Source organism: Hypanus sabinus, chromosome 13, assembly GCF_030144855.1.
Source record: "Hypanus sabinus isolate sHypSab1 chromosome 13, sHypSab1.hap1, whole genome shotgun sequence".
In the NCBI taxonomy this organism is placed as follows: Eukaryota; Metazoa; Chordata; class Chondrichthyes; order Myliobatiformes; family Dasyatidae; genus Hypanus; species Hypanus sabinus.
In genome coordinates this window covers 32,613,206-32,632,874 of record NC_082718.1, presented here as the reverse complement: position 1 = coordinate 32,632,874, position 19,669 = coordinate 32,613,206, and the positions used below count along the sequence as shown (strand labels likewise).

Here is a 19,669-nt window from a genome sequence, read left to right as displayed (position 1 = left end):
TAAGTATGAATCCGATTTCCAAGTAACTGCAACAGCTTTTTTGGCTACTGCCAATGCAATTTTTATGAATTCTTTCTGATATTTATTCAATTTGGATTTCAATTTTATCCCTTCAATATTGCCTAGTAAAAATAATGTTGGATTATGTGGAAGTTGTATTCCAATAATTTGTTCCAGTAAAACTCTTAAATTTCTCCAAAAAGGTTGAATTTTAAAACAAGACCAAGTAGAGTGTGTTTTAAAAAAAAGTACCAATTTCTTGATTACATCAAAAACATTGATCAGATAAATAAATGTGTGAGGAAATTCCTTTGGAAAGGTAAGAGGTCAAGAATATCGTTGGAAAAATTGACATGGAAATTTGACCTAGGAGGGTTACATTTACCAAATTTTAAGAATTATTACAAAGCAAATCAACTTAGATTTATTGCATCTTTTTTTGATGAAGATAAACCAGCATGGATTAGAATAGAATTAGATAAAATAGGAGAAAATATACCAGAAGATTTTATATATAAATGGGAATCTAAATGGATACGGGAAAAGAAAGAATCTCCTATACTAAAACATTTGATTGATTTATGGAATAAGATAAATGTTGACGATGAGATAAAGAAATCTTTATTAGCAAAGAGACCTTTAATTCAAAATAAACAGCACTTTTACAGTGGATAATCAACTTTTATATAACTGGTTTCACAAAGGGATTAGATATGTAGGGGTCTGTTTTGAAGGAGGTATATTAATGTCATTTGACCAATTAAAGAATAAATATAAAATATCAAATAACACTCTTTTCTGTTATTTCCAATTAAAGGCTTATTTAAGAGATAAACTGGGTCAAACAATGTTATTGCCGAAACCTAGTGAAATAGAAACTTTTAATTCATAAAGGAAAAATTTTAAAAATTATTTCTGGTATGTATAATTTGATTCAAAAACAGGCAATTAAACAAGGAATTCATAAGTCAAGACAAAAATGGGAAACTGATTTGAATATTAAAACAAGTGGGTCAAGATTATGTCTTGACAGTATGACAAATACAATAAATATTTGACTAAGATTAGTACAATATAACTTTTTACATCAAATATATATTACACCACAAAAAATAAATAAATTAAACTCAAAGTGGGGAACTTTAAGCCTTGTGGAACACTCTCAGCAGGACAGGTGGCGCCAGTGAAGAGAGAAACAAGCATATCACAAACCAATGACTTTTGCAGCAGGATTTGTGAGTTACGATACAGACCGGGAAAGTGTGTTAATCTGAATTTGTAGGAATTGTACTGAGTTCAGAAGCCTGCAGTATGCCTAATGGAAGATGAAGTGTATTATACCAATTCAGGAAGTTGTAGGCACAAGTCGAAAGTATTATAGGAGGTGGATGGAGAATTAAAATACCAAGCAACAGGGATTTCTGAGTCATTCCAGGAAATAGGTGCATTCGGTTAATCCTGACCCCTCCCCATCAGAGATTATCTATTTTATAAAATTTTTAATATATCTTAATTTCCAGTTTTTATATATACTTGTAGTAATTTCCAGTTTTTATTATGTACTGCTGTTGCATAACAGCAAATTTCACAACATATGCCTGTGATAGATTCTGATCCCTCCCAAGAACTTGTTTTATTCTCTTCCCCACCCACTCCCTGACAAACGTTGGTCTGAAAGGTTGACTCTTTGTACCACTGCTGCCTAACTAGCTAACCTTTGCCAACCTATTCATGTTGATATGCTTAGTACATTGTTTCTTTCCTCTTCCTTCAATAACCAATGGATTACCTTTTTTCTTGGCAGTGTTCCTCCACCTTCGTTAGCTTTGAAAGTATTGAAGTTTTCTCTTAAAACAACAGTTTTTGGACTCGTGGGTTATGGCTGCTACCGTTTGGGAAAAGGGACCATTCAGTTGATACTGTCAAGACCATTTGTACAGAGTTACCTCCATAAATATTCAAATCAACTCTTCTAACTGAAAGGAAGACATTGTTTGAGAAATGCTGAAGGAAGATTTGGATTTTCCAGTGTTTGATTTACATTTTGAATTCAGTAACAGATGTGATTCAGAACATGGATGTCTTCAGTTTGACAGGCCATGCCTGCTGGGAATGACAAGAAATAATTACCAGAAATTAAACTGATTCCATGTTATGCAAAAAAGCATGAGTTGTAACTCGCAAGAAATGGGCTCTATGAACTTAATTCACAAGTTACTGTATTTTAAGCCTGTCAGTTTGAGAGTAGGTGTGGCAGAACTTAAATTCACAAAGTCATATTTTGAAATATTGTAGTAGCATTATTTCCATTGAATGCACATCAAGAAGCCTATGGTTGCTTTAGAATCATGTTCAAATGCCACTGGGGCAATCTTGGGATTATCTCATCTGCTCATTAACAACTGAAACTACACAGAACTGTCCTGGTAACTTTAAGATTTTGATGTATTATCCAAAAGGTAGCAACTGTTTACAATTTTAAGATACAACCGGTAGCTTTTAGTTACATTTATTAACTCTTACTTTGAAGGCTAATGGATTCTAATAAAATAAGTATTTACAATTATTTATGATTCACTCTTTCACAAGCTACATGCATTTCCAGGTTTTTGCCTCCCCTCCTGAAGTTTGCCATTTTACAGCGTGTTTCAAATCTGATGGACAGATCTCCTCCCCACTTTCCACCCACCCCTGCCTCCCTCTTTCCAGAGTAAAATATTTGGAAGACCTTTTACTTGTAGGAGTGCTGAAGGAAGATGTGCATTTTTCCGGTGTTCAGTTTACACCCGGAATTCAGTAATAGATGAGATTCAGAACATGGGTGAATTCTCATTGATAGGCCATACTAGCTGGGAGTGAAAATCTCCATTTCTGGAAATAATGAGGAGTTGCTGTATAATTGCTAGGGCCCCTTCCCTTATTTTGGTTATTTTACATTACAATAATTAGTATTGATTTAAGTACGAGCAGGCTATGTTCCAATGAGGATCTTCACTGTCAAGTTTAATGCTTTTTTTTTCAGTTCCATACACAGGTATCCAGTTGTATAGTAGATTCATCACCTGTTTCTATCCAGCAAGCACTTCATCAATTTTCTGCGTTGTTTAAAAAGTATGAACAACACTTAATGCCATAAAATAACAATCTGCTTTTAATACTCCACCCTTCTTGTCTTAGTCCAGGGGTTCCCAGCCTGGGATCCACCAACCCCTTGCTTAATAATAGTATTGGTGAGTAGCATAAACAAGGTCAGGAACCCCTGCCTGAGTCAAATGATTTTAGCATTCCTAATAGCCCATTAAATGCCAAATCTGGCCAGGCAGTAATCTATTTGAAAGCTACTTCCTCTATCAGAGTTGGGAATATAATAAATTCTTGAGTGTTTTATGAATTGTATTGTGCTACGCTCGTTTTTATTTATGGATGGTTGATAATTAAAAACACAGTTTGCCAGTGTTTTAGTTTGCAAGGTTTGCTCTCGTTGATTACACTATTCTGAATTTGTATTTCCGTTATATGTTTTCAAATCATTCGAGGAATCTAGTACGACTTCCTTAAGCAGTAGTGATCATGTTCACTTACTGTGAATCTGCATATCTTGCTGACTGCTAGACTGCTTCATATTTGTAGGTCTCGTACAGGGGTTCCCAACCTGGTTAATGCCATGGAGCCTTGCCATTAATCCAAGGGGTCTTATGGAACCCATGTTGGGAGCTGTTGGTCTAGTATCACCTTCAATACCAAAACGTTGCTCTGTGAAATTCTGTATTCTGTCTAATGCAAGTTGTGTAGGGAAAAATGAATAAAATGTAATAATTTATAATTTAATTATCAAGATTACACTTTTTCATCTAAACAATGAATTGTGTGTGGGTAAATACATGGGTATAACATTAAAAACGAGACTCTGCAGCACACAAAATGCTGGAGGAACTCAAAGTCAGGCAGTATCTATGGAGGGGAATATAGGATCTTGACCCAAAACATTGACTCTCCGTAGATTACTGAGTTCCTCTGGCATTTTGTGTGTGTGATACATATAACCATGCAGTTTTCTTGACGAGTAAAGGGCTCAATTCATTTTTATTTAGCCTTTTGAATGTTTGCAGAAATGTAAAGTGCACCTTGATGCCTTTTGGGGAGATAGGTACATTGGTTTGTCATACAAATCACACCCATCTTATTTCTGGTACAACTAGTTTAACAATTTTATTTTGACTAAAATTGTCAGGGAAATGGTAAAGTGAAAATAACGTCATGGAAATACATGCCTGCATCAGGAATCTGAATGCATTGCAAGTGTTGTCTCTTAGGTTAATAATAATTGTGCCATATATATCTTGATTTGGATAAGCTGTAATTTTAACCAAATTAGTAAACAGTTTTGTTAGATTTAAAGCAGAATGTATCAGCAGGTCTAACTTATAAAATCATATGGATCACAAAAACATTTGAGATGCTATTCAAGGCTCTGTATGTTTAAATATCTTTTGGGAAATGTTTCATTCTGATGGAATGAATAACATTTCCACTAAGCTTTAATAAACTTCAGAAAATGAAATGTTGCATGTTATACGGTACTATTTAATTTTGAGGAAAGTAGAATTAAACATGAAAAACATGTAACAACACCTGTTCATGCTCACAGTTTTAATTCTAGTTTTCCCAGACTAAATACTCAAAATAACTGGATATGCACAAGTTGTGATTTTTCAGTCAGTATTTTCCCCCACAGCCAACACTGGTCTTTTTGTGATTCATTAAATTATTTCAAAACTGAATTCATTTAAACTGAAATTAAGCGTTCAGCTGTGCCTATGCATAATCACATCTGTCTGCTTTGTGTGTAACTATAAAGAATCTTTATTTCTAATTTGGTAACTCCTGTTATTTTGAAACTTGCTGTTACCCTTGCTGAATATTGTGATGTGCAGCAATTTGAATTAATTTCTGAAAACTTTAATAACTCTGCTTTATTAAATAAAACTGATACTGAACATTCTTTTTCTTTACACACAGCTCACATTGTAAGCAAAATGTAAGACTTCAAAAGTGCATCTGTTAATGTCAAAATAGTCTCCATTAGAAGTAAATATGCATTTTGTTGTCATACAATTCTCAAGGGTAAAGTGGGCCTGTTAGTCTCGACTGACAAGAATCAATGAAAAGAGTGGTTTGATTTGTATATTTGAGTTAATTAAATTCAACATGTATCGAGGGACAATGAGAACCAAAGATAGTAGGTAATAGAGTTGATCTGGCCAGTGGATTTAGCAGTCTTTCGGTCTGTGCTTTTTCAAATCATAAGTATTTAATGCTACCTGTAAATCATGGGAAATGTGAGATGCAGTAAAATTTAAATTCCAGCTTGTCATTCTCATTCCTGGGATTGTTTTGCAGAAACACTTAATTTAAGATAACATTCCCTGAAAAGTGTTACTTCTAATGTTATAACAAGCCTTGATTTTTATTTGGTTATCTATTGTGTGATGCTGCCTTGCTGGGCTTCATTTCTGCTCTCAGGTACTGGACTTTTGTTTAAATGGAATCACTTGGGACACTTGAGTTGTACAGAGTCAGGGTTTCTGGTCATTCTGATATGGGTTATGTGGTTTTTGTACCATTGTAATATGTACTTAAAATATATATATTCAATTTCTGTAGGATTGTGCCTTTTAACTGCTGAGCATTCTGAGGTATTACAGATCATTAATGGTAATGTTCTTGTAAAAATAAAATTTTGCAGAGATTTTACTTGTGTTTCAGTTACTTTTTGGGATAGCAGGGTGGAGATATGTCTCTACCAAAGGCATTCTTTTCCTCCGCTAGCCTGCAGGTCACCCTTGGGCAAGGTGTAGCATCTGCTTAGCCCCCTGATCAGGGTCACATGAAGCCATGGGAGCAGCTGGTGCATATCACAAGTCCTGGTTATGTGATCATTGATACCAGGCAGACAATCTCTGAAGAGTATTGATAATGGCTGGGGTCACCCATCTTGTAAAGATACTGTCCAGAAGCAAGTAATAGCAAGCCACCTCTGTAGAAAAATTTGCCCAGAATGACCATGTCAATTCCGCCCATGTCATAATGATGAATTTTCCATTGAATTTTCCTGCATCTTAGTGAGTTTTTGTTATAAAATTCCAAATCACTGTAACTAAGGGGGTCATGATCTATTGTAGAGATCCTAGATTTGTACAAATAAAAGATAAATAAATTTATTCTAATGCCCTTGTTGGATTGTTCCATTTGGGGAAGAAAATTCTTCTGGGAGATCTAGTTTCTTCCTTTCTGAATGAGGTTTAGCAGAACACTGCCTAGATTAGAGGGCATGAGCTATCACGAGAGACCGGACAGACTTAGCGGCAGAGGCTGAGAGGAGATCTGATAGAGGCTTGTAAGATTGAGAGGCACAGGTAGAGTAGACTGTATCTGTTTCAGCAGGTTGAAATGTCTTAATACAAGAGGGCATACATTGAAGGTGAGAGGGGTTAGGGGCAAGGAGGATGTGAGGGGTAAGTGTTTTTTTATTACTTAGTGGTGGTGGAATGTCCGTGTTGTAGAAGAGTACAGCACAGGAACAGGCCATTCAGCCCACACTGTTGTGGCAAACCAGCTAAAAAGCAAATCAAAAATATCCAAACACTAACCCCTCCTTTCTACACCCTGTCCATATCCCTCCATCCTTAAATCCATGTGCCTATCCAAATGTCTCCTAAAAGTCTATAATGTATTTGTTTCTACCACTATTCCAGACATCAACAACTCTGAGTGAAATATTTACCCCTCACATCCCTTTGGAACCTACCCCTCTCACCCTCAATGCATGTCCTCTGGTATTAGACATTTCCACCCTGGGAAACAGATACTCCCTGTCTACTCAATCTATGCCTCTCCCAATCGTGTAAACCTCTGTCAGATCTCCGCCTCAGTCCCCACCACTCTCATGAAACTAAATATGGTGACAGAGGCAAATACATCAGGGGCTCTTAGACAGGCTTGTGAATGTGAAGCAGGTGGAGGGATATGGACGTTGTGTAGATAGCAAGGCTTAGTTTTCGGGAGGGCGGGCAGACTTGATTTACTTTTTCGCTGGTTTAGCACAACATTGTGGGCCTATTCCTGTGCAGTACTGTTCTATAAGGTGAAAAGTTTATTAAAGGTAACTTTTCAACAGACCAAAGTTCTATACAGTCAGGATCAGTTTGTGAATCGGCTCATCATATTGAGTGTACTATCTTCTATTTTCCCCTCTCCTGGAAAGAGGGAAGATCTGAAGTGTAATTTTTAAAGTTCCCTAATGATCGAAAGCACTCCAGATTGTGATTCCAGTGCCGGAGTTTTCCTCTAAATCATAAATCACTTTGGAGGAGAATCTTAAAAGAGATTTCAGGAACTCTGATCAATCGTTGAAGAGAGATGGGTGGAAAGTTGTGTTGTCCAGCACTTTGTATTGTAGCTCCCTCCCAGCTGAGGAGTCGTCATGTTTGAACTAATATTGACTGAAGCAAGAGATTGCAGAAACACAAACTACCACCAGGGCTGGGGTCCACAAACCCCTCGGGTAATGCTAGAGGCCCAAGGCATAAGTAGAGGTTGGGAATACCTGTGCTGGAGGAACGTAGTGAGTGGCTGTAACAGTGGAAGCAAGAAAATCTGATGGTTTTGGCCTGAGACCCTGCGACAGCACTCACGAAGTGAGACTGATAAGATTGCGACTGCTTGTGTCCCATAACCTAGTTTGACAACTGCACTCATTCTCCACGTGCACTTAATTGTTTAGAAATGTTAATAACATGGTTAAATTAATAAATAGACTCTTCATTAAGCAATAGTTCTCACTGGACATTTGTTTATGTATAACTGATGCTGTACCTTTTACACTCTCAGCAGTTTTTTAAAACAAAAGCTTGTGCTTTCAATAGCTGGATAAACACCAATAGAAATGTCCTGATGAAGGGTCTCGACCCAAAACATTGACTGCTTCTTTCAACGGATGCTGCCCGACCTGCTGAGTTCATCCAGCTTTTTTGTACGTCTTGATTTGACCACAGCATCTGCAGTGAACCTTGTGTTTAATAGAAATGTTTACCAAATATTCTTTCACAGAAACACCTATAATGTCATCTTCCCTTGGGATTGGTCTGTGAGCCAATACCATGTTGAGAGAAGAACCTGTTTTTAAAATGCAGTATATTTTGGTTAAGTGGGACCAATACAGTTTCATGGAAATTGTTAAAAAGTTATTTTTTTAAAAACCAAACTGCCATTTAACTGAGTAACAAGTAACATATTTAAATGAAATGCAGAACACATGAATACACTACCAATACTACTAGAGTACTATAAAACTGTATTAGTTCCTAATAGTTATTGACAGAGCCAGTGTATGCTCTTTTGATTGACTATAAATGAACAGAATCAGTATAGACACCTAGTGAAGACAATGGACTGTCTTCATGCAAATTTTGATAATCACATCCTCCAAATCTTCTTTTTCATTGTAAATTTCAAGATGATTGTTGATGCCTTCAAGTTCTTTGTAGTTCCAAACTTGTTGAAGATGTGAAATTGTTTCATTTTCACCCCCAGTCATTTCTGGCTTCTCCAAGGCTGAATGCTTGAAACCACAACGAGCAAAACAGTTCTAAATTGTTTCGCTGCTTATTTCTTGCCAACTGTGAGTGATAAAAATCACTGCTATTTGAACAGAAGCACGTTCAACTGACGCTATTTTAAGAACTGATCACTCTAAGCAAGTGTAGCGCCTAACAGCCACACAAGTGCCTGCGTCTGACGCTAGTTAGAACCAGCAACAGTCTCTTGTCCCAATTAAGCGGCATAGTGTCCCAAATAAATGAAGGGAATCCTGGCTATTTTCTCAATTAGTTGTTCTTTAAGTTGTCTCAAATAAGCAGCTGCCCCAATTAACCGCTGGCCCAATTATCTGGAATCCACTATACTCATAATTTAGTATCTGGGAAATGAAACTGTAAATGAAAATTAGTTTAAAATTTGTTACGTTCTTTATTTGAACTAGCATGAGCTCAATGCAGAAAGAAAAAAAAATCAAATGTTTACAGTAGCAGCAGTACAAATATCAAAATACTTACCATTCACTGAACAAGCCAATCTCTGCAATGGCAAAGGCAGTCGCAGATCCAACAACATCACGTGTAGCCTGGGTTTTTCTCCCTTCCCCCTCTCTCCGAGTCTAATTCTGACTCTTGAAGTACTATTCCCTATCTTATCACCAGCTATGATCCAACCTAAGACAAAGCTCGCTTCTCTTGCACCAAGAAGGTGCCCCTTTTATACTCATCAAACCCGTACACTGCTATTTTTCCATGTATTTCATACCTGCATCCACACAATGGCCTCGCCCTCCCCAGAAAACCATGTTCTTCATTTTCCACTGTTATGACTGTAGACTTGTACTCCCATAACAACGTTGTGGATTCATTCTTCAAAACAATCCCTCTCCAAGCTAACAGCACTTCATCTTTCAGACTTCCATTTTATTTAAACATATACCAAGGAGGAGCCACATTTAACTTTTTCCTTCCAGCAGAGTTTGAATATTCTCCGAGAGTTTCCTCCACATGCTCTGGTTTCCTCCCACATTCCACAAATTTGCATGTTAGCTAGTTAATTGGTCACTTGACAGTGTGAGTTCATCAGACCATAAGGGCCTGTTGCTGTGACTCATCTCAAAATAAAAATAAAAATAGTTGCCACCAGGAGCCAAATTGGTTCATCTGGGAGGTTGGAACGTCAAAGTTTGCTTTTGCATTTCATCGGTCACAGATTTATTCCTCTGCAGTGTGTCAGTGTAGTTGTCCGCCTGTGTAGCGTAAGAGGCCAACATGTTTACAGAAGTGGTTCCTTCACCATTTTAGCAGAATTCAATATTAATATTGTTTCTTTAAGGTTGTTATAGTCAGGGATGGTGGTGAGGATAAGCTTCCACTACCTATTAAATGCTCCCAATGGCGTGAGTCTCAAATAGCCTCTGACAACAAAGTCCAGCTCCTGGCCTTCACATGTGGCTTAGCTACTAAGCCCAACGGAACAGTTTCTAGTGATGGGAGAAGGGACAAAAATGGGTTACTGTAAGATCATAAGACATAGGAGCAGAATTAGACCATTTGGCCCATCGAGTCTTCTCTGCCATTCAATAAAGGTGATTTTAACCCCCTCCTTCTCCCCATAACCTTTGATGCCATGTCCAATCAAGAACCTATCAATCTCCAGCTTAATTACACCCTACAACTTCGCCTCCACTGCTGCCTTTGGTAACAAATTGCACAAATTTACCACCCTCTAGCTGAAGAAATTTCTCCACGTTTGTTTATAAATGGATGCCCCACTATGCTGAGGCTGTGCCTTCTCGTCCTAGAGCTCCCCCACCATGGGGAAACGTTTTCTCCACATCTGCTCTGCCTAGGCCTTTCAATTTTTGAAAGGTTTCAAAGAGATCCTCCCCCCACCCCCCCCCCCTATACTTCTAAATTCCAGCGAGTACAGGCCCAGAACCATTAAGCATTCCTCATTTGATAACTCTTTTATTACCGGAATTGGCCTTGTGAACCTCCTCTGGACCCTCTCCAATGCCAGCACATCTTTTCTTTGATAAGGAGCCCGAAACTGTTCACTATATTCAAGATGAGGCCTCATTAGTGCCTTATAAAGCCTCAGCATCACATCCCTGCTTTTGTACTCTAGACCTCTTGAAATGAATGCAAACATTACCATTGCATTCCTCACCACCTTTAGGATGTTTGCACAAGGACTCCCAAGTCCCTTTGCATCTCAGATTTTTGGATTTTCTCCCCATTTAGAAAATCGTCTGCACATTTATTTCTACTACCAAAGTGCATGACCATGCATCTTCCAACATCGTATTTCATTTGCCAATTTCTTCCCCATTCTCCTAATCTGTCTAAGTCCTTCTGTATCCTACCTGTTTCCTCAACACTACATGCTCCTCCACCAATCTTCATATCATCTACAAACTTGGCAACAAAGCCATCTATTCCATCATCTAAATCATTGATATACAGCATAAAAAGAAGTGGTCCCCCCACCAACCCCTGCGGACCACCACTCACCACTAATTTCTAACCAGAGTAACACCCATGTACCCCAACTCTCTGCTTTCTATTAGTTAATCAATTCTCTATCCATGCTAATATATCACCCCAACTCCATGCATCCTTATCTTATGGATAAGTCTTTTATGTGGCACCTTATCGAACGCTTTCTGAAAATCCTAGTAAATAACATCCATCCATTCCCCTCTATCCACTGTCCTTGTTATATCCTCAAAGAACTCCATAAATTTGTCAAACAGGACCTGCCTTTGCTGAATCCATACCGTGCCTGTCTGAAGGATCCATTTCTTTCCAGAGGCCTCGCTATCCTTTAATGATGGCTTCAAGTATTTTCCCAACTACAGTTGTTAAACTAACTGGCCCATAATTAACTGCCTTTTGCCGCCATTCTTTTTTTGAACAGTGGTGTAATATTCGCCTTCTTCTGATCTGCCGGGACCTATTCAGAGTCTAGAGGATTTTGGTAAATTATCGACAAGGCCTCTGCCATTTCTTTCAGTACCCTGGGATGCATTCCATCAGGACCAGGGGACTTGTCTATCTTCAGGCCCACAAGTTTGCCCTTTAGTGATGGCTATTATATTGAGGTCTTCGCCTCCCTTCATCAAAGACACTGAAGTGGGCAGGTCAATCACCACCACTAGGAATGGAAAGACATACTGATTTTTACCCGTGATGCCTTGATCCCGAAAAAATTAAATTAGTTTAAAAGTTATTCCTGTCATCAATATGATTTAATGTATCATTAATAATTTAATTCCCCCACTTGCTGTGGGATTTAAGTGGTCAATAAGTGGATGTCTCTATTCCTGTACCTTCTCCACTGTTCACTTTCAGATTGAGGGAGGCCACACCTAAGCTGGTTTTGTGGGTTCCGAACTGGTTAATGAGGCTAATTGGGAATTGCGGCTCCCTTCCCAGAGGGTGCAGGAGATGGCTGACGGGACGATTAGGTTGGTAGATTGAGATAGCCCACTCTTCGCCCACTTTCCTACGTTGCTTCAGTTCCCTGTCCCATCCCAAATGGGTCATGCCTCAGGGGACCGAGTCAGGGTGTTGCACTTCTCCAGCCCAGTCAGCTGCCAGAGGAAGAGGTTGATCAGCTGGGGTGCCCAAGACTTTTGCACAGTACTGTACTTGTCAGTGTGGGGCAGAGAGAAACTTCGTAAATCGGGCGGAAGGAAGGGATGTTGGGACTGGTGAGGATGAACCACCGAAAGGGGTTTGGGACAGGTGGCAGAGGAGGAGTGCCAGGGGCAGGGGTTGGTACAGGGCAGACACACCCAGCCCTGGGACACCAGGCAAGGTCATTTGATTCCAAACAATTGGTTTATTAGTCATTACAGAATGTCTCTCTGGTGCTTCCCGCTCCCACCCCTCTCCCTTCCCCTTTTCCCAACCATGATTCCCCTCTCCCTGCCCCCTTCCCACTCTCAGTCCACAATAGAGACCCAGATCAGAATCTGGTTTATCATCACTCACATGTCATGAATTTTTTTTGCGGCAGCAGTACAGTGCAATACATAAAATTACTACCAAAGGAGGTGTAAGGCACTCCCTCCCTCCCTCCCTCCGCTAACCCGTAGGTCACCTGCTTGTCCCCCCGGTCAGGGTCACGTGAAGCCATGTAAGCAGCTGGTACATATCACAAGTCCCAGTTATGGGACCACTGACACCAGGCAATCTCTGAAGAGTATTGATAATGGCTGGAGTCACCTGTCTTGTAAAGACACCGCCCAGAAGAAGGCAATGGCAAACCACTTCTGTAGAGAAATTTGCCAAAAACGATATGGTAATGGAAAGACCATGATTACCCACATCATATGACAAACAAATAATGATGATGGCCCAAGGAAGGGTTGGAGGTTCAGTCACTGAACATATGCTTGAGTGAGAATGCCGTTCTTGGACTACAGTTCAGCATTCAACACAATAATTCCCTCCAGGCTTGACAAGGAGCTCAGAGACCACGACCTTGACCCTGCCTTGGATCCTGGACTTCCTGTTAGATCACTGGCAGGTGGTAAGAGTGGGCTCCCTCACTGCCCCTCTGACTCTCAATACAGGGCTGTGTACTAAGTCCCCTCCTTTACCCCCTGTATACCCGTGACTGTGTCGCCACCCACAGCTCTAAGCTGCTAATGAATTTTGCTGATGACATTGATTGGCTTGATCTCAAACAATAATGAGGTGGTCTGCAGGTAAAAAGCCATCTCTCTGACACTGTGGTGTCAAGAAAACAATCTCTCCCTCAATGTCACAAAAATAAAGGAGCTGGTTGTAGACTACAGGAGAAATGGAGACGGGCTAACCCCTATTGACGTCAATGGATCTGGGGATGAGAGGGTGAACGGCTTTAAGTTCCTTGGCATACACATCACCGAGGATCTCACGTGGTCTGTACAAACCAGCTGTGTGCTGAAAAAGGCACAACAGTGCCTCTTTCACCTCAGATGGTTGAGGAAGTTTGGTATGGACCCTCAAATCCTAAGAACTTTCTACAGGAGCACAATTGAGAGCATCCTGACTGGCTGCATCACTGCCTGGTATGGGAACTGTACCTTCCTTAATCACAGGGCTCTGTAGAGAGTGGTGCAGACAGTCCAGCACATCTGTAGATGTGAACTTCCCACTATTCTGGACATTTACAAAGACAGGTGTGTAAAAAGGGCCTGAAGGATCATTGGGGACCCAAGTCGCCCCAACCACAATCTATTCCAGCTGCTACCAACCAGGAAGCAGTATCACAGCATAAAAGCCAGGACCAACAGGGTCTGGGACAGCTTCTTCCACCAGGCCATCAGACTGATTAACTCACGCTGATTTGAGTGCATTTCTATGTTACATTGACTGTCATATTTATTATAAATTACTATGCACATTTAGAGGGATATGTAACGTAAAGATTTTTACTCTTCATGTATGTGAAGGATGTAAGAAATAAAGTAAATTCAATTCAAAACATACAGATCTTTGGACAGGAAGAGAATGGAGGCACTGGGCCAGTACAGGAAAGTTGTAACATTTTTATCGGGTGGGACTGGATGGAGGGCCTGCTGATGTTTCACATTTTCTTTCCAGTCCCGATGAAGGCTCTTGGCCTGAATCATCAACTGTTTATTCATGTTCTGTCTGACCTGCTAAGTTCCTCCAGCATTTTGTGTGTTGCTCTGGATTTCCAGCATCTGCAGAATCCCTTGTGTTCACATTTTCTTTGTTCATTTATAATGTTACACAAGTAAAATATCCTGGCCACTAATCACATGTAGAAACTTTAATTTCAATGATTCAATTGATTTTAACATTTGAAATGTTAGTTTAGCTTTGAGAGGCTTGTCAGTCGTGGGGAAGATGCTTGAGTCCATTATTAAGGACGAAATAGTGGCACATCTAGATGGCAGAAATAGGATTAGGCCGAGCCAGCATGGATTTACCAAGGGCAAATCATGCTTGACTAATCTGTTGGAGTTTTTTGAGGGTGTAACAAGGATGTTAGACGAGGGTAAGCCAGTAGATGTTGTGTACCTAGATTTTCAGAAGGCATTCGATAAAGTGCCACATAGGAGATTGGTGAGTAAAATCAGAGCTCATGGCATTGGGGGCAGGGTTTCAACATGGATAGAAAACTGGTTGGCAGATAGAAAGCAAAGGGTAGCAGTGAATGGGTGTTTCTCAGACTGGCTGGAAGTGACTAGTGGGGTACCACAGGGCTCTGTATTGGGACCACAGCTCTTTACGATTTATGTCAATGATTTAGATGAGGGCATTGAAAACTATATCAGCAAGTTTGCTGACGATACTAAACTGGGTGGCAGTGTGACATGCGAAGAGGACGTTAGGAGAATACAGGGAGACTTGGATAGGCTGAGTGAGCGGGCAGATACTTGGCAGATGTCATTCAATGAGAATAAATGTGAAGTTATCCACTTTGGAAGCTGGAACAAGAGGGCAGAGTATTGTCTGAACGGTGTCGAGTTAGGTAAGGGAGAAATGCAAAGAGACCTAGGAGTCCTAGTTCACCAGTCAATGAAGGTGAATGAGCAAGTGCAACAGGCAGTGAAGAGGGCAAATGGAATGTTGGCCTTTGTTACAAGGATGTTCTTTTGCATTTGTACAGGGCCCTGGTGAGACCACACCTGGAATATTGTGTACAGTTTTGGTCTCCAGGTTTAAGGAAGGACATTCTGGCAATTGAGGAAGTGCAGCGTAGATTCACTAGGTTGATTCCTGGGATGGCAGGGCTGTCTTATGCAGAGAGATTGGAGAGATTGGGCTTGTACACGCTGGAATTGAGGAGATTGAGAGGGGATCTGATTGAAACGTTTAAGATAATTAAAGGATTTGATAGGATTGAGGCAGGAAATATGTTCCAGATGTTGGGAGAGTCCAGTACCAGAGGGCATGGATTGAGAATAAGAAGTCAGTTATTTAAAACAGAGTTGAGGAAGAGCTTCTTCTCCCAGAGAGTTGTGGAGGTGTGGAATGCACTGCCTCGGAAGGCAGTGGAGGCCAATTCTCTGGATGCTTTCAAGAAGGAGCTAGATAGATATCTGATGGATAAGGGAATCAAGGGATATGGGGACAAGGCAGGGACTGGGTATTGATAGTGAATGATCAGCCATGATCTCAGAATGGCGGTGCAGACTCGAGGGGCCGAATGGTCTACTTCTGCACCTATTGTCTATTGTCTATTGTCTATTGAAACATGGTATGAAATGGCATGAACATGCTTGCTCCCCTTTACAATACCGCCACCTGCTGGTAAAAAGCTGCAATGTTCTGCTTGTCCATTCACTAGGAGTGAATCTTCTTCCAGAGCAGCATCTGACTGCTTAGCTGACTGTACTGGCCAAGCCATATTTTTCTCATACCAGACATTAGATATATGAATGAGTACAGCTTAGGATGGGATTACCTGGTGTACAGAGAAAGAGATTTAAGGGTGTGCTCAGTTTCCTTAAAGATGTCAAGATCCTCATTGACATCTGGAAATCCTGTTGACATCACTCTCTCTTCCTCTCCCTTGCCGCCTACTCTTAAATCAGATATGATCTTGTTTTGAAGTTCAAACTCTATAAGGAACAAAACCATTATTTTGACTGCTTTGAGTCGGTGGACTGGACAATATTCAGGGATTCATCTTAGAAGCTGAGTGAATACTCACAGTTGTCATTAAGACCTGTGTGGAGGAGAGTGAACCAAAAGCCAAGGAAGAACCACAAGATTCATAGTCTGCTGAGGCCTAGGTCTGTGGCACTCAAGACCAGCGATCCATAACTGAACAAGAAATCCAGGTAAGACCTACAGAAGATTATTTCAAGAGCAAAAATGAACAATTCTGATTGAGGTTAGAGACAGAATCAATGCACATCAGTTTTGGCAGAGTTTGCAAGCCATTACTTCCCACAAAGCGAAACCTAACATCAGGGATGGCTGCGAAGCTTCACTCCCAGATGAGCTCAATGCCTTTTATGCATGGTTTGAAAGAGAGAATGAAACCACACCTGTAGGGATCCCTGCAGCATCTGGTGACTCTGTGATCTCCGTCTCAGAGGCCGGCGTCAGAACACCTTTCAGGAGGGTGAACGCTCGCAAGGCCTCAGGCCCTGATGGTGTACTTGGCAGGGCTCTGAAAACCTGTGCCAACCAACTGGCAGGACATTTTCAATCCCTCGCTGCTACAGCTGGAGGTTCCAACCTGCTTTGAAAGGGTAACAATCATACCAGTGCCCAGGGTGAGCTACCCAGGGGCTGTCACATCAGTCATGGCTAAAATCAACTCCTGCCTAAGATAGGATCTGGAACCACTGTAATTTGCCTATCACCACGATAGGTTTATTGTGGATACACTCTCATTGGCTCTTCACTCGTCAAGTCAACATTTATTGTCATTTTGACCATAACTGCTGGTACAGAGCATAGTAAAAATGAGACAACGTTTTTCAGGACCATGGTTTACATGACACAGTACAAAAAACTAGACTGAACTATGTAATTAAAAAAAAACACAGAGAAAGCTATACTACAGACCTACACTGGACTGCATAAAGTGCACAAAAACAGTACCAGCATTACAATAAATAATAAACAGGTCGATAGGGCAGTAAGGTGTCAGTCCAGGCTTTGGGTATTGAGGAGTCTGACAGCTTGGGGGAAGAAACTATTACATAGTCTGGTCGTGAGAGCCTGAATGCTTCGGAGCCTTTTCCCAGATGGCAGGAGGGAGAAGAGATTGTATGAGGGGTGCGTGGGGTCCTTCATAATGCTGTTTCCTTTGCGGATGCAGCGTGTAGTGTAAATGTATGTGATGGCGGGAAGAGAGACGCCGATGATCTTCTCAGCTGACCTCACTATCCGCTGCAGGGTCTTGTGATCCAAGATGGTACAATTTCCAAACCAGGCAGTGATGCAGCTGCTCAGGACGCTCTCAATGCAACCCCTGTAGAATGTGATGAGGATGGGGGGTGGGAGATGGACTTTCCTCAGCCTTCGCAAAAAGTAGAGACACTGCTGGGCTTTCTTTGCTATGGAGCTGGTGTTGAGGGACCAGGTGAGATTTTCCGTCAGGTGAACACCAAGAAATTTGGTGCTCTTTACGATCTCTACCATCGATGTTCAGCGGAGAGTGGTCGCTCCGCGCCCTCCTGAAGTCAACGACCATCTCTGAACTCAACCTTGGATCACCAGGACAATAACGATACGTATGTCAGGCTGACTCAGTGTTCAACTCTATCATGCACTCAGTTCCAATCAAAAAGCTCCAAACACCTGAGTCTCTGTACCTCTCTCTACAAGCAGATCTTTGACTATCTCACCAAGAGTCTACAGTCTGTGTGATCAGAAACAACATCTCCTCCTCGCTGACAATCAACACCGGCACACCTCAGGGATGTGTGCTTAGCTCTTCACCCATGACTGCGTGGCTAGGAACAGCTCAAACACCATCTACCAATTTGCCAATGACACAACTATTGTCAGCCGAATTTCAGATGGTGACGAGGAGGCGTACAGGAGCGAGACTGATCAGCTGGTGGAGTGGTGTCGCAGAAACTTGCACACAGCTTCAGTAAGACCAAGGAGTTGAGGAAGGGGAACACACACCAGTCTTCATCGAGGGATCAGCAGTGGAAAGGCTGAAAAGTTTCAAGTTCCTGGGTGTCAACATCTCTGAGGATCTGTCCTGCCCCAACATATCGATGCAGTTACAAAGAAAGCACCACAGCAACTATATTTCATGAGGAGTTTGAAGAGACTTGGTATGTCATCAAGGACTATCACAAATTTCTACAGATGTACTGTGGAGAGCCTCCTAACTGGTTTAATCACTCTCAGATATTGAGGTGGGGGGGGGGAGGGCATTGCACAGGATCGAAAAGCTGCAGAAAATCGTAAACTCAGTCAGCTCCACCATGGGCACTAACCCCCCCCCCCCCCAGAATCCTGGACCCCTTCAAAAGGCGATGCCTCAAAAAGGGGACCCCATCACCCTGTCTCATCAGGGAGGAGCCTGAAGACACACACACTCAAAAATATAGCAACAGCTCCCCCTCTGCATTCTGAATGAACCCATGAACTCAGTATTTTCCCTCTTCTTTCTGCATGAATTTAATTTATATGCATTACGTGTATATCTTTTTTTTCAAATTTTACGTTTCCAGACTGTTTTCAAACCAAAGCACCCGGAAGAAGCCCACGCGGTCACGGGGAGAACGTACAAACTCCTCACAAACAGTGGCGGGAATTGAACCCGGGTCTCCTGTACTGTAAAGCAGTTGTGCTAACCGCGCTGCCATATACACTGTATATATCACTACGTTTGTAATTACTATAATTTTTTATTAATTTATTCCAACTTCTACTGCCAATCAACAAACTTCTTGACATATGCCAATGATATTAAACCTGATTATAATTTTTTTCTTTCATTCATTTCCCGTCCCAGCCAGCACCTAGCATGGATTACACAATTTACTACCGATTTCCATCTCTGATACGTACATAGTTCCGCTTTATTCTGAAATCGACCTCTGTTGTGGAACTCCCAGCCACGTATCTGCCTGATCAAGATTCAACCCCTGAATGTTGTTATGTTCCATAAATTTCAGCTCTTCACATTCATTTGCCCCGCTTTCCGCATAAACATAAATTTGGCACCTCCAAATGGCCACAAGGAACTCAACAAAAGTAAGAAGCTTAGAAAATGTTACTGCGGGTGCTCTAAATCTGACATAAAATCAAATATACTAGAAATGAGCTACGGAAAATGCAACATCAGTGGAGAAAAACAGTTACATTTCATGTCCTAAAAAGGTTATCTTATTTTTCTCTCTCCACGGGAGTTTTCTTAACTGCAGATTATTTCCCGCATCGTTTCGTTAAGGCAGCGCTAGTAGTAGAAGAGAAAAACAGAAAATGTCGGGAAATCTCTGCAGGTCAGGCGTTATCTATAAAGAGAGAAGCAAATTAAGTTTTCAGGTCTTCCCTTTTTGTGACAGATTTACAGATGTTTATGGTCAGATCCCGTTCACACTCAGGTGTTGATTACTATGGGTGCA

At 41.0% G+C, this 19,669-nt stretch overlaps 1 protein-coding gene and 1 long non-coding RNA gene across 8 annotated transcripts in view; one reads left to right on the top strand and one right to left on the bottom strand.

Moving 5' to 3' along the window:
• Positions 1 to 5,749, top strand: part of trabd (TraB domain containing) — a 56,644-nt gene extending 50,895 nt beyond the window's left edge. For all 7 annotated transcript variants that reach the window (XM_059987444.1, XM_059987445.1, XM_059987443.1 and 4 more), the window contains exon 11: positions 1,805 to 5,749. In XM_059987444.1, coding sequence (XP_059843427.1) covers positions 1,805 to 1,976 — 172 coding nt within the window. In that variant the 3' untranslated portion in view covers positions 1,977 to 5,749. The remainder of the gene's footprint in view (positions 1 to 1,804) is intronic.
• A 3,912-nt stretch (positions 5,750 to 9,661) lies between these two features.
• LOC132403470 (uncharacterized) lies at positions 9,662 to 18,458 on the bottom strand. The gene is made up of 3 exons (XR_009515265.1): positions 16,279 to 18,458; positions 16,030 to 16,186; positions 9,662 to 10,078 (listed from the first exon to the last, which is right to left on the bottom strand). It is a non-coding gene; the product is annotated as an uncharacterized LOC132403470 (long non-coding RNA).
• Between the last annotated feature and the right edge of the window lie 1,211 nt (positions 18,459 to 19,669).